This window comes from Crassostrea angulata, chromosome 10 (genome assembly GCF_025612915.1).
Source record: "Crassostrea angulata isolate pt1a10 chromosome 10, ASM2561291v2, whole genome shotgun sequence".
Classification (NCBI taxonomy): domain Eukaryota; kingdom Metazoa; phylum Mollusca; class Bivalvia; order Ostreida; family Ostreidae; genus Magallana; species Magallana angulata.
Window position 1 is genome coordinate 47,184,126 of NC_069120.1, and position 16,058 is coordinate 47,200,183.

The 16,058-nt window shown below is 32.0% G+C and overlaps 1 protein-coding gene across 1 annotated transcript; it reads left to right on the top strand.

Moving 5' to 3' along the window:
- Positions 1-200: 200 nt before the first annotated feature.
- On the top strand, positions 201-15,264 carry LOC128164408 (receptor-type tyrosine-protein phosphatase epsilon-like). Its single transcript, XM_052828205.1, has 25 exons — positions 201-296; positions 590-820; positions 1,090-1,329; positions 1,463-1,600; positions 1,684-1,824; positions 1,959-2,099; positions 2,680-2,820; positions 7,133-7,259; positions 8,126-8,205; positions 8,300-8,463; positions 8,555-8,642; positions 8,781-8,851; positions 8,968-9,004; positions 9,084-9,181; positions 9,335-9,463; positions 10,654-10,802; positions 10,887-11,022; positions 11,786-11,944; positions 12,659-12,752; positions 12,961-13,022; positions 13,302-13,436; positions 13,588-13,707; positions 13,801-13,952; positions 14,121-14,256; positions 14,539-15,264. The coding sequence occupies exons 1-25, from the start codon at positions 239-241 to the stop codon at positions 14,608-14,610; spliced, it is 3,099 nt and encodes a 1,032-aa protein (XP_052684165.1). The 5' UTR covers positions 201-238; the 3' UTR covers positions 14,611-15,264.
- Positions 15,265-16,058: the final 794 nt, after the last annotated feature.

A 16,058-nucleotide genomic window follows, 5' to 3' on the forward strand; every position in this document is an offset into this window, starting at 1 on the left:
TTAATTCATTAGATTAATATATGTAGCAAATAATGTTTTCTCTTCGGCATTTACTAATTAGAAACATATCTGAAATGAAACCTTGCATATTAAATTCTGATCTTGCTCGCAGTCTTTTTTATTACATAATGTATGGAATTTTGACCAACATATGCCACCATATATGACTGTAAAATTTACTTCCTGGTAATGTTCAGACTCGGAATGTTGCAAATCTAAGGTTTTAAGGTAACCAGACATGTTAACTGCTCGAGTTATATGGATATTAAATACTCTTGCTATTATACTGGGTTTCGGTAAGATATTTGTTTTTATTTAATTCAACCTACATGTATTTGAAGTGTGTTCTCTTTGTTCTTTAACACATATTTAATCATTTTGTTTTATGATTTATAAATTGTGTTTAAAGTACGTGTAATAGTAGCGTTTAATGTCACCATTTAGTAAAAACAAACATGTAAAAAGTGTCTGATGTCCTTCATTATGTAGGCAATGATCGGCTATGTGTCAAGACAATTGACTGATATAGGAGTAAATTTATGAAAAGTTATAAAATAGAGATACCGTAAATCATAAAATTAATTTTCAGATGATTTATCAGCGAATAGGAGTGCAACTCAGTATAATATAGCGGAGTCCTGTCAAAATTCTCGTACATGTGACGCAACAAATGCATTAGACAGGAACATAAGCACATGTATGCGAACACTGATTGGTATTACTACCCCCGATAAGGAAACATGGTGGTATGTAGACCTCGGAAATGTATACAGAGTGTACAATATCAGGATACAGTTTAAAGATTATGGAACGATGTATCGTAAGCTAACATCTATTTTAGCTATTGTAGAATTTTTAAATACACATGTACAACAGTAGTACAAAAGTTAATTTTGTCTTTGAATTTATATCTATACATGTACATACTTTAATCTGCAATGAACACATTTTTAGGTTCCATTATCTATATGAGATATGCAAAGTAATTATAAATTTCATTTAACATTACTTTCAACAGTCTTTCGCAATGTTTCTCTTTTTCCTACCTTAAAATAATCAACGTTAACAGTGATATGTTCTATGATATAGGGTTGAGACAGCGAGGTCGCTTTGCGGGATTTTCTTTGTATGTGTCAAACACCACGAACTCAAATGGAGGGTATCTGTGTTACAAGGACGAACCTGAGTTACCTCCCTTAGATTTCAACACAAACTGTTTAACCAGTGGGCGTTATGTTATATTTTACAACAAAAGAATAAATATAACATATCCATTTGGGTATGAAACAAACAGTGTTTACACAGAGCTGTGCGAAGTAACGGTGACAGGTAATTAAATCAATATTTTTCATGTTATACAGAGACTTGTAAAACATTTTGTGACCTTTTATTGTTGTTTTTATCAATAATCAGCATTAAAAACCAGTATTAGTTCAAAATCAGTATTAATCATTCATAAAAGGTTGTTTCTCTTCTGATGTCTATGGAAAAAACTGTGATAAACCCTGTCCAGCAAATTGTCAGGAACGTAAATGTGACATCATCAATGGAACCTGTTTTGGCTGTACCCCTGGTTGGGAAGGAGCACACTGTGACAAAGGTAATATGTAGAAACGCTCTTGACATGATGAATCTTTGCGTTTTTTGTCAAGAATGTATATTGAATACTTTTTTTAAAACAAGCATGTCCTGCCAGATATTATGGTCCACAGTGTGAATCGAAGTGCGGTGGCTATTGTAAAAACAGCAAGACGTGTAATCCCACCAGTGGTCTATGTGACAACGGATGTGATGATGGTTGGACTGGATCATACTGTACCAGAGGTATTTATATATCTAGTTTATTATAATAAAAAAGTCAATTCAAGGATGTTTAAATTTTAATACAAAATGTTTATATTTTAATTGGCTCGAATTGATTGTTAAGCTGATACAAAAAGAATATAATTTTTCCACAGAATGTTCATCGGAAACATATGGGCCAGATTGCGTGTATAACTGTAGTGGGAACTGTTTTGGGGACGTTACGTGTAATAGAACAACCGGAAAATGTGACACTGGCTGCAATTTTGGGTACACTGGAGAATTTTGTGAAAAAGGTTTGATAAAATGTAGATATAACTATATATTTTGAGATTATTTTTTACAGTTTAAAAGATTTAATTCTATCATATATATCAGTGATGAAAAAGAAATACAATCATAAAAGTATCTTGCGACTCTTATTGACATTTTTAAATGTGAATTAATGACAACCGACAAAGTTGGTTAAAAAAAAGATATATCAACATTTAAGTGAGATACGGCAATTAGAAAGAACCCAGCCATTTTAGATACTGTAGATTCCTAATTAACCGCGAGGAATTAATATCCGCGTAAAATCGCGAGAAGCACCCTTCGCGGATTTTAAAACCTCGCTATTATTTTCTAAGAGTTCAAAACTATAAGAAATAAGGATGGAAATTCCATGTTCGCGATTATATATTCTCGCGATTTGATCCGAAACCACCAGATCGCGGAATTAAGTACTCGCGTAATATAAGGAATTTACAGTAGTTAGGTCAAATGGGATGCCTGTTTTACCTTTCTTGTTCAGTATGAATTTGTATTATAAATACAACCTTTCAAACGTTGTGCATCATTTGTTTCTTATTACAATAATTTTAATGTTTTCTGTAGGATGTGAAAGTGGAACGTTTGGTAAAGGTTGCAGCAAGAACTGCAGTGGACACTGTCTTAAAAGCGTTTCTTGCAATTCAACAACTGGGCACTGTGATAGTGGCTGTGCTCCAGGATATGTCGAACCTGTCTGCCACAAAAGTATGTGTGTCATCATTACATGTCTAAAGTTAAACTTCATCCTATTTGAGATACAGTACCGATAAGACCCAACCTAACGGAAAGTAAACCCATACTAAACTTACTTTGGCTTTACTCCGGGTTTATTAGAGTGAACCCAGAGTAAACCCAAAGTACACCAAGAGTAGATACAGATCGTAAACCCCGATCAGAAGAATACCCCTGAAAGCAGACACTACATATGTATTCGGAATATACAAGGGGAAGGAATTACAGGCATTAAGATGATTAGATAAAATACAGGTCTGCATCACACTTCAGTGCGTACAGTTGACCCAAAAAGCAATTCTCGAGTGAACCCAAATTAAACCTCGAGTAAACCCAAAGTAAACCCCGAGTGGACCAACCTTTTCAAAATGTAAACCCAATGTAAACCAAGAAAGTAAACCCGGGATGTAGGTAGGGTTTACTCTTGTGTTAGGTTGGGTCTGATCGGTGCTTTACGAGTACTGCGAGGTCTATAAAACAATGGGATGGTTTTTTTTTTAAATAAAAAGCAGCGAATAAACACCACGATCAAATATTGATGTGCGAATTCAAACATATCGTAATTCGAAAAATCAGAGTTTATTTTTTGTTTCCAAGCATTTTAATCAATAGGCTTGGAAGTACATGTATGTTCTACCAACTACCAACTCTATATTTTTTCTGTATTAATATGACAGGTGTCTTGCATTGGAAGGGAAAACACTTTACATGTACATACTAATATAACACTACTGTCTGAGTCTACAAAATCCATCTAAAACCAAAATAAACATCGAAACAAAATGTATTCGTTGTTTTAAAATAAAGATTTCTAAAACTTATCAAAAACTTTGCGTTTGAAAAGAACCTTATTAAGTAGCCAAACATGCAATCATTTTTGTATGAATTCTATATAAAATAAAGGGAAAAATACAATACAAGAGACGCACTTTCACTCGTTAAGTTTAGATATTTAAAATTAAAAGGCAAAGTGTGATTTCGACCCTTTTACAGACGCAATATTGAGACAGGTGTTGTTTTTTTCATTATACTGTCGAATAATATGATTAATAAAAACCCAAATGTTTATTCTTAAAGAGTCTCTACTGTTTGTGTAAACAAGATGTATATTATTGTTACCTTTTGTTTACACAAAACCTAACCGAACCAAATAAACGTTACAGAACAATACGTTGTTGGTATCAACATTCCTGTTGAAAACACAACAATACGTGCTTCATTTTTTTCCCATTAGTTTAATTGGAAAAAAAATGATAAGTTGTTTACATATGTCATTTTAATGACTTTTACATCTTTTACTATAGAACTATATTAATACTGAATACATAGAAATTGTTGCCCCCTCTTCCCATTTTATTTTTGCCCCTGTTACGCCAGTTGTCAGCAGGAAAATTTAACAATTGGTGAATTTCAATGTCTGTTATTATCTCTCGTTTAACACAAACAGAATTCAAGACGGAGCAAATCCGTTTGCAAGTGTAGAGATACGAAATTAATATGAAGTGAAAGTATCCTTGTATAATATGTCAGTTCTTAGGTATATTAAAATCAAAGGGTGGACTTTGATAACTTAAACATTGAGACACCTTAAATGGTATTAAAATACAATCTAATTAAACAAATGTATATTAATTGAAAAAGTTAAGTATATTTTTTAAACTTCTATTAACATTACGAACAATTCACTCAACTTCCGAAAAAAAAACAAAAAGAAAGAAAACAAAACAAATTGCAAAATTCCAAACAAAACCAAGACGGCCGATAATCCCTTTGACTATTTATACACGACTGTTAATAGTTTTGTACCTTAGGTTTCTCGTCGTCTTCGTTTAACATTTTTTCTATTGCTTGTGCGAACAAGCAGATGAAAAATGTTATTTGTAGCTTCATAAGTTCGAGTATATGTATTTGCTGCAGATCCGTGTTTGAGATTGTGTATGAGATTGCAAGACAATCTGGCTGTAAAACATCTGCCGTTCTTTAAAGTCGAAGTGTTCCCTTAAGCCATATTCTTATCATTTTAAGAAATTGAATAAATAGGGTAACTGTTACGATCGTAGCCAAGCTTATAAAAATCTGGACACTAGTTAGAACAAGGTTCACCAACATCAAATACTGTTGATCTATTAGATATTTTTGCTGGTGATTTTGATCCGATATATTGGTAAATCAAATCGAGCGCGGTGATTTACTTGTATATTCTGTTCACTAAATCAATGAAAACAAACAGATTTAAATTCAATTCATATGATAACAATCTGAAAACTTTTTATCGTCATTTTTCTCAAATGACTGTCTTTCTAAAAAGCTCAAAGTAGTTTTAGTTGATTATAATAACATTTGAGAAATTTTTATTACATGCTATTACTATTATGCCTAAAATTATTGAGATTATAATAATTTTCTGTGTAAATGTTCGAGAAATTTAACTTAGCCCAACAAAAATAATATTTGTCTAAGGGAAATTCGGCCGGGTTTTTAAGCGGAATGAATCTTCATTACATTACTGTCATTATGCTAAAGATTAACAAAACGTGGTTTTCTTAACACCTCTATAATGGGTATTAATTTTCTTGCATTTGATATTCAGTGTTAAAGATAAGTAAATTCTTGGACAAAAGCCATATCAATAATTTTTTTTTCTTGATTTTATTGTTTGTCTCTACCATTTATGGAAATCCAGAAAAATTGGCTTAAAATGATTATTGATAATAACACAGTACTCACCAAAAGAAAAGAGTTATTGTTTAAAATGTTAAAATGTAAAATGTTTACAAATCAATCATAGAAAACGAAAATGTTACATTTGCTTTTATTCTGTCGTTTATGTATTTCTTGTTAGTCACCTGAGTCACTCAGGTGACATATTGCTATCTGTTTTTGTCCGCCGTCGTTCGTCGTTCGTCCTCCATCGGTCATTAGCTTTTGAACATTTTAAGCGTCCTCTATGGAATCACTGAGCCAATATCAACATAAATTAGTAAATAGCATCTATGGGTTAAGAACATTAAAAATAATTGTGAAAAACATGGCCCCTGCACCCCTGGAACCTGAATAATGGGGCTTAAACCATCAAAGTTAATGCACCATATTTACTCCTGGACCTCAAGTTGTCAAACTGCTGGCATGATTGTAATAAGCTATGAGCTCTCTATCAAAAATGTGAAATTCATGGCCCCGGGATCAGGGGTTCTGGCTTAGGGTTGGGCTTTAGTGAAAATACATTAATTCTTTTAAAGTCTCCTCTGCTCCTTTTTATTTAGCAAATGACCTAAGTACATAGTTATGATAAGAGAAAATGCCTTTTCCTAAATTGTGAATTCCATGGGCCCTGGGTTAGGGGTTTTCGTGTTAAAGCGGGATTTTGATGGTTATATAGTGAAGATACAGTAATTCTGTGAAAGTCTTCTTTCTGCCCATGTGTATTAAGCCCATATACTAATTACATACTTATAAAAAAAGAAGAATCTCTTCCAAAATTATAAATGTTACGGCCCCTGGGTCACGAGTTCTGGTGCTGGGGTGGGGCTCTAATGAGTATATTGTGAACATGCACTAATTTTGGTATATATTCTCCTCTCTCCCTGAATATAAAGATCATGCATTTTAAGTACATAGTTATGATATTATAAAGAGGAAGGGTGTACCATTTAAAATTGTGAATTTCTTGGCTCCTTGGGGATCTAATGATTATAAAATAAAAGTGCATTTCTTTCCCTTTGCTCCTAAATGTTAAGCAGATGAAAGGTAAATACATAGTTAAGATGAAAAAGAGTGTCTATTCCAAAATTGTGAAGTTCATGGCACCTAGGACAGGGGTTTTGGTGTTAGGGAGGGCGTCTAATGAAAACAGTAATTTTTTAAAATATCCTCCTCTGTTCGTGGGTATCAATCCGATGAATTAAGTACATAGTTATGTGAAAGAAGAGTTCCTCTTCAGAAATTATGAATTTCGTACCCCTTGGTCAGGGGTTCTGGTGTTACGGCAAGACTTTAAATGATTATATAGGGTAATGTGGAATTTCGACCGATTATTTTTTTGTACTTTTGTTCGTGTATTAACTGTATCTTATGCTACAATTGTATTCTATATATATAGAATTAGAAAGATTATTGGATAAAACAATCCCGAATATTGATATAATTTTATTAGCCCTGTATTTCTAACTCCTATGAATATACAATGCAATAGCCACACTGCAGTTACTCGGTGAACGATAAGGCCAATAGGCGTCTTGTTTTGTTTTGGAGGTTTTTTCATGTAAAACAATTTACTATTTTTCAGAAGCAGAATCAGAAAACGATAGCCTAGATATTAAAACAGAATCGGTACATATCAAAGCAGTTACGGGAGCAGTTGGGGCTAGTGTTTTCCTTCTAGTTGTTGTTGTTATCATTACTTATATGTTAAGGTAAATATACATACAAATGACATAAGTTAACCAGGGAAGTATTTGTCCCTATTTTATATTCACCCTTCAGCGGGCGAATTCAAAATAATTCTTATATACCTCTACTAATTATAAAGACTATCTATTTCTAATTATGGCTACGGTTTGCAAGTGTAGAAGGACGAAAATAGCACGGGGTGAAAATTACCCTGTATGCAGCTTTCTAATATTAACTATAAATATAAACCATGTTTTTTTTCCCTGGCAATTATTTGACCAGGCGTCTTTTCTCCACGTTGTGGGTATGTTATCATCAAAATAATTTGATCGACCACAAAATAAATATCAATCAAATGTGATGAAAAGTTCCTAAATTTAAAAAAATAGGATTTCATGTTTGTTCAAAGTATTTTGAAAGTGTTGGAAATGTTATTGTTGTGGAAAGAGGACGGGTACTATAAATTCTCATTACCGATATAGCTATAATTTGTAATATGCTAGTTCAGTGTAATGTCTTCAATGCTGCCACATTCCATCTTAAACTAGAACTCTTAAGTTCAGACGTAAGAAAGTAGATTAAATTTAAAGATTTTGAGTTGGAGCCTACTTGTGATCATTCTCCTTTTTCTGTTGTTACAAAATATGAAATTTATGGGGACATCATTGGGGATTTTATATAATTTATAACATGAGTGATCTTATCCGGATTTTTATGAGTTTAAAGTTATCTGTAGGTAAATAAAACAAGAAAACAAATGTAACTTTAACGCAATATCTTTCTTGTCGATTTAGATCAATCTTTCATTTTAAGACAAAAAAATATTATTGATACTAATATATATTTTACATTGTGTACACGATTAATAAATTTTGGATTTTCGTCACAGGCAGAGAAGAAATAAAAGTAAAAAAGATGAAAGGGAGGAGACAATGGGATTTTCGTCCATGGATGAAACATTGATGAAAAGTAGATATCTATGAATTTGTAGTTCTCTTAATTTAAAACGAATAAAACATTCAGAAATTTAGGAAAGTAATATAAAAGATTGATTAATTTACAGGTAAAAGAAAGCCAGCTGATAAGACCGGAATCCAAAATGACTTTTTAAATTCAAAAACAAAAAAAAGAAGCAAAAGATTAACATCAAAAGATTCTCAAAACTTGAATGGTTTGATAAAATATCTTTCTGCAATCAAAAGTACTAAGATGGAAGAAGAATATAAGGTGCGTTGAACAAAATATCATCAATAGATTTATTTGTAGGTGGAATTGACATGACTTAGATAAAATAATTCATTAAATACATTTATGACAGACAATTCCAAAAGGAGAGTTACATTCATGCACTGATGGGAAAAGACAAGAAAATAAATCCAAAAATAGATATACTACAATATACCCATGTAAGTCTCATTGGGGATTTATTAATGAACATGGTTTTCTTATACTCGTAATCAGTTGTATGTACTTATATATTCATCATAAATTAGAAAGTTATAGGAAAAACGTCATTCCATTGTTTCAATATTTAATATTTATAGATGACCACTCTCGTGTTGTTCTCAGTTCCTCTACAGCTGAGTCGAACTATATAAATGCCAACTACATCCAGGTCAGTTTAAAATATAACAAGGTTAGATCTGCTTAATGCCAAAACAACGTTAATTAACCATTACTGCTCCAATGTTTGATACAAAAAATATTCAATTCTCTGAGTTCTATTAACAGGATGCATTTGGAAAGAAAAAGTATATAGCAACACAAGGTAGATGATTCTTAAAACAAGAAACGTTTTCCCTTTTTCTAATCATGCCTCTTTTTCTAAATATCGTTGTTCTAATTAGGACCAAAGGATAGTACAATTGCTGATTTCTGGAGAATGGTCTGGCAAGAAAACTCACGAATCATCGTTTGCCTTACAAATATTAGTGAAGCCAAGACTGTATGTTTATTTTTCATTAATCATATGTTTTGAACAAATAATAGAGATATATTTGTGTTTGTTTTTATAGTCATGGAAATTTAAAAAGTATATTGCATTGGCTAATTGCAACAATTTTTATACATTATTAGTAATTTGCAAGTATTACCTTAGAAAAAATGTGCCAAGTATTGGCCGGACCTGAATGATAAACACATGGAAGGGGACATCAGCATACGCTGCCAGAAAGAGCAAATCTATGCAGAAAATGTCGTCAGGCATCTTAGAATCAAAAACATTTCAGTAAGTTGAACTTTACTTTGATAGTTTTTATAGTTATAGTTCAAGACTATGTCGATCTCATTTAGTTTCATTTCAAAAAGATCATTAAATAAATGCCATAAAGAATGGATATACCCATGATTTTATTTTTCCGTATCATACCAATAGAGACACTTTGATTCCCTTTTGAATTGTTTCATTTCACCTATCGGTTTTCAAAAAGTATTATACCATTTACACAATTTACATACGTTTTGAATTGCAAAGTTCTCTCAACTAACTTATATATTTATAAAGATTGAATCAATCCAGACTATAGTCTTTGGAGAAAAAACCGCTTTGCATCAGGGAATAAAGTTAGAAAATCAACAACACTTTAAGAATACATGGCTCTATAGATTCAAAACAATTATAATTGCAGGTCTTTTTTGCATTTTTTTTATTTAGTTATAAGGATCATAATTAAGGTTAAAGATAAAATAAGAAAGTAATGAATGTTAGCGCATGTGTTTAGATGATTTGTATCTTGGACGTTTGTTTACTCTTTGCTGCATGGTGATGTGTTAAAAATGCTGTCTGCTTTTTAAATATATCATGGTTATTATGATTGTTAAAGTTTAGCTTAAAATCAATTCAAATTTAATAGATAGGGTGAAAGAGAAAAAAACACTCTGAGCAAAATTCCAGTGCAATTTCAATAATTTAGTAAAATTGATGAAGGAAGCAAGAAAAATGGTTCTAATTATTGCATGATAAATTCATATTCTTTTATTTAAGACAGTGTTTGTATCATGATATATATAAATTCTCGTTATTTTAATCTAATCGACAACAAGCATTAATAGTAAGCTAAACTGATTCTGAATCAACCCTTCCTCTGTAATGGCAGCATGTCTAATGCTCGTTGAAAATGACGATGCAACATTATATTTTATCAAACATTGTAAGCCGGAAGAGCCGAAAAGCTATTATCGTGAAACACTTGAAATTCATACCATGTGTGTGAGAGAGGGTTAGTTATTTCAAAAATGTTGCTAGAACACAGAAGACAAAATTTTTACTCTACAGTTTTTGAAAATTGTTTCTTATTTTATTGGATTTAATACCGTAAAATTGGTTATTTATACTTGATTAAACGATTTACATTTTTTTCCGATGGGCTTATAGGACTTTTTGAATTATCAATGTAATCTAATATTTTAAATTCTCAGGACAAGACGGAGAGAGGCGTGTTCATGTTTCATTACACACAGTGGCCAGACCACGGGGTCCCAGAACCACTCAGTCTAGTGGTGTTCCATCGTCACGTGATGAAATCTGAAGAGGATCATCCCATGGGTTACATTGTGGTACACTGCAGGTAATTTTTTCGTAAAAGATCCTAATGCTTATTGTATTACAGTTGTAGGTAATGACCGTGTCCTAATGTATTCTTTTCATACAGTGCAGGTGTAGGTAGGACCGGAACCTTTATTGCATTAGATGCCCTGTATAAGGAAGGGGAGAGAACTGGAAAAGTGAACGCTACACAGTATGTAGAGAAGATGAGGAACGCTAGGATGAACATGATACAAGGAGAAGTAAGTGACTTTCAGTCATTTGATATGAGTAAGTAAAATTCTTTGTAGATCATATTCATTAAATAAATTGATAAATTTTCAAATTTTTATTAATATATCATATTTGTAATTGATAGTATATCAGTCAGTATACTATAGTCTGTCCCAAGTTATTGCTTCCATCGCTTTTTGATGATTTTAAATAAAATTACACATACCTGTGAAAGAAATACAGTTGAAATCGTTAAAAGGTAATATATCCAAGATATCTTCATTGAACAATTATCCCTTTCCACTCAGAAAAATTCACAGGAACGAAAACAGATTCCTTACAGAGAATTATAATGGGGAATGTTTACGTCTTTTCTCCATTCGGAATACACTCGGAATACATCGCGCATTTTTTAACGTTATCATCCGGGCTTATTAATGACTGTTGCCATGCAAAATCTCCGTAGACTTTCAATTTCGGGATGTGTATTGAAACCTGAAGCGGTAGAGGGGGCGTTTCAAAACAGATAATCTGGACATTTTTTTTTATTAGTGGATGAACGTAGTTTGAGCACAAAGGTATTTATTATTATTGAAATATCAAGCAAAAAGTGGTGGAAGCAAAAACTCGGGACAGAGTATAGTATTTGTTTGGTTTAAAGTGTACAAAGTATTCCTTTTAAAGAAATGATTGGTATGAGACATTTATGATCAGCATCATAAAATGTTTTAAATGTTTTTAAGGATTTAGTATTTTTGCTAAAATAATTAAGAATTTTAATTTTTTCACCAGGATCAATACAAGACATTGTATTTGGCGTTACTTGAGGCTTTCAGAGGACGGCTCCGCGCTGTACCGGTAGATTTCTTTCTCTGGGAATTTCAGGATCACTCTTGTTACTTGAACCACGGAGACGTCTCCAAAATATCACCATTTGCTTTGGAGTTTGAGGTACATGTACTTTGAAATAAAAGTAATTTGACAGTCCATATTATAAAACTGGTTCCTTGCTCACCTGAACTAAAGGTTCTGAGAACCTTAATAATTCACATGGTTTTTTTTTTCTCGAAACAGTTTTATAGTTTTGACTTATTTGCATTAACCACGCAGCAAATTTGATTCAAAGGATTTGAGCAAGACATTCATTTTGTCATTGTTGAGGAGGTTGAAATTTGGTACTTGCTTATTTTTCGTTTTGGGAAAATGAAATATATTTATTTTAGTCTAAATCAATTTAAGTCAATTTAGAATTGTATATATGTCGATCTTTGACACGCTTAAGGTGGTATAGGACACTTCCATGTTGTGACGTACATGTATTGTTTATCGAAATAAACAGTAAGATAAAGTGTAATTTTATAAGTAGTTTCATTCCGAATATTGTTAAATAACAGCGTTACGCAGTGGGCTAGAGAGTTTACAACGAATCTGTAGGTTATGAGTTCGAATCCCGGTGTGGGTTTTGCATGTTTGACCTCTCCAAATATTTTTAAAATATATTTTTGTAGTTAAATATTGTAAAATTTGAAAATTCTAACCCGGTGAAAGTATTTCAATTATATTGTACTTCTATCCACATTTATATAGACAGATGTCCCATACCACCTTAAGTTAACTAACCTATTTTTTTAAATTGCGTTTCTAATATTACTGCATCCCTTTTAGGAACTGTTATCCTTTAGAAAAGTGTATACACATGAGGATTATAAATCTGGAATGTCGAACATAGCAGCAAACTATGTTCCAAGTGTCTTACCAGGTAAGTTGCTTATACTGTATCCATGGTGTGTGAAGTTAATGGCAAGCAATAAATAATCTTGAACTCTTTTTAACTTTTTTTTTGCTCAACTATCTTTACACCTGCTCAATGTGGGCATGATCTTTATATCTATAGGTGATTTTATCTGTCATATGTCTGTTGAGGGTTATTTCACAGTAACTATTCTGCTTCTTTTATATGAATGCAGTTGAAAGATACCTATGTCCATTAACAACAGAAAATCTATATTACAACGCAGTCTGTTTACAGGTATAGAAATATACAATTGTCATAATAATTAAAGGAAGTGAAACGTTACAGATTTTTTCCGGCTTTTCCTGCCTCTCAGTATGGTGTCTAATTTTCTTAAGTAAATTCAAGTATTTTTGTATTTGAAGAGGAACAACAATTAACATCTATATCTAAGCGATGTAATAAGATTATTGCTCCGACCATTAATAGTCATAAATAATGATCCCTTTAAACATCCTTTGATTATCAATATATTTTGATATCACTTGAAAATTTAGAAGCGTTTTTGAATTGCAGTCGTTTACACGATGTGACCAATTCATCAGTGCCCAGTTTCCTCTCCCCGACTACACAGAACACTTCCTGACTCTTGTAAAGACTTACTATACATGTACCATCGTATCGCTGTATCCTCTAGGGGAAGTCAAATCGGTACCGTATTTTTTAAAGTTTGTCTATACTAGTAAAATAAAGAAACAAACTACTATTTCAATTTCAATAAGTGAACTAGCAATTGTCATTTGATTAACGTGTCTATACTACATGCAGTAATAAAAAGAACATTTTATATCTCATCTTGCAGACTTCTCTCTGGCTACCAACAAAGAATCAACAAAAAACTGTTGGACCTTTTACAATCAAATTGGCTGAGAGCACACAAGCAAAATATGTGGCCAAGACTAACATTACGCTACAGCAAAAGGTTTCTCGCACTACCTATACAATATACTAATAAATATCAATAAAGACTGAACAAATGAATAAAATAATACATAATCCTTGTCAATATTTACAGGGAGGCAGCAGCATGCGAGTTGCTGTACTGGAGTGTAGAGGGTGGGAAGATGAGTATGACAGCAAGAGTAGAAGAATACTGATTGACCTTGTTCAAGAAGCCAAAATAGAGGAAAGGACCCATCCTACTGGAAGAATACTTGTACTTTCCAGGTTTGATATAATCAAGCATACGCTCTTTCTTTGTTAACAAATCTCCATACAATATGATTCGATACTGTCGAGTATCTGTTTTGATAAATACTAGTAGAAGAGTTGATTCATCCAACTTAATGCCCATCAGAGTAGCAAAGATAAAATAACTTGTCTGTTTCTTAACAGCGATGGTGCTAAACGATGTGGTCCATTCTGTGCTGTATTTAACGCCCTGGAACAAATGATGATGGATGAAGAAGTAGATTTGTTCACCATCACACGACAGCTTCAGACACGACGACCGAAGTTCCTGTCCAGTTTGGTAACATTAAACCTCTTTTATACATTTTAGCTGTCGGGATTATTCCATTTTTTATGTTCAAAAACCGGTGATGCTATTGATTTTTTATTACATTTTTGATGACTAAAATCGATCATTACAGTTAATGTCACAACAAAGGCTTTTCTAAATAGTAATTAACATTATGGTTCGATATTTAAATTGTATCAAGAAAGCAGCATATTTGTATTGACAAGGTGTATCATTTTTTTCTTTTGATTTAAAAGGAGTATCATTGTGTTAACTATTTTGTTTTTGTTTCAGGAGGAGTACCAGTTTTGTTTTGACACGATTTCAGACTACCTACAGAATGACACTTTGTATGCAAACATTTAGACTTTTTAGAAAATATTTCGGAGTGTTGTTCAACAAAACAATTTCATTTCGTATTCAGAATGTAGTACGTGTATGCAAGATTCTAAAACAGTCTGTGATGAAGAATAGTTTTCCTTATATTTTATACAACATTAGATTTTTTCAATTGAAATGAAAATTGTGTTGTGTTTACTAGCAGAATTGTGTTCTATTTATTTATGTAAAATAATATCTGATCATTGAATTAATTTAGATGAACTTAGCATTTGTATTTGACTTTTAAACTTTGAAAAATTTTATTCAATGAAAATACACGCTAACTGTCTCATGCTGTTAAGTTCACATTTTAGAAAGTGTCATCTTAGTTACACACCATTGTTGTATTCTTAATTGTTGGTTGTTAAAAAATGTTTATTTGTTGCAGTTGTTTTTTTATTTATGTGCTTATGTGTTAGGTTTTTTTTTAATTGTTGAATTTAGTGAGTATTTTTAGAATATCGTCAATTGTTTTCCACGTAATTTCATGTCAAACAGAGCATAAATCCCAACATTTTGCACTAGTACTGACATAGTTTATGTTTGTTAATGATTGTTTTTATCAAATTGATTAAAACCGAATCTCTTATCCCCTTCTACAAATTTATTTATGAAATTATTTTTGTATATTTTAATATTTGCCTTATTTTGAGATTTAAAATCTTAAGTGTTTTTAAATAATTTGTTTGAAATTTGTAAAATTTACATTAAATGCTGTTTAATAGTTTATGCAATAAAACAAATTAGAGCTACATATAATAAGATACATTATAAACCCGCGTACCTTTTCTGTGTGTTGATTTTCCTTCTGAATAGATACTAGATAGATGAAGAACATAAAGCGATACTTGAAATGTAATTCAAATAATCATCTTGACTAAATCGGAACATATCAAGTTTCAAAAAAAAGAACTTTGTGCATTTTAAAGTAGTCCGAGTATCGCACTACGTCATAATACGGATTTTACAATATTGGTTTGACTTTTACACAGCGTTTTTGATACCCGGTATTGATTTTGCTCTACATCGCTGTTGTAAACAATGGCAATAATAAGCAATTAGAACGGTAATAAATGCATTCTATGAGAGATAGAAATGATTAATGTTGAGAAACTCGATTCTGTAAACTTAGTAAAATGAAAAACGAAGTTTCTGATTAACCAGGATCTCAGGTATGCTAATATCTCTTTGTTTTGACCCCCCCCCCCCCCGCCCGATTTTTTCTTTTTCTTTTACTAAAACCGGTTTAAATTTAGAGACAGAAGCTATTTCGAATTCAATTAATCGTCAATTAATTAATGTTTAAATGTTATCTAACATTGTTGACAGATCTAGGCAGAAAACTGTAGCAAAATGTGACTTTTACTGATTTTTTCGTCAGGGTCTACTTGGTTTAGAGCTTATAGCGTGAAAAGTAATCCGTCAACATATAA

What these genes read in the sequence shown, in the direction of transcription:
- LOC128164408 (XM_052828205.1), top strand. Translation starts at nt 239, where the DNA reads ATGTTAACTGCTCGAGTTATATGGATATTAAATACTCTTGCTATTATA. An exon ending in ATCATTACTTATATGTTAAG is followed by an intron (nt 7,260 to 8,125) that starts GTAAATATACAT and finishes TTTTCGTCACAG; the next exon opens with GCAGAGAAGAAATAAAAGTA. An exon ending in ATATACTACAATATACCCAT is followed by an intron (nt 8,643 to 8,780) that starts GTAAGTCTCATT and finishes TAATATTTATAG; the next exon opens with ATGACCACTCTCGTGTTGTT.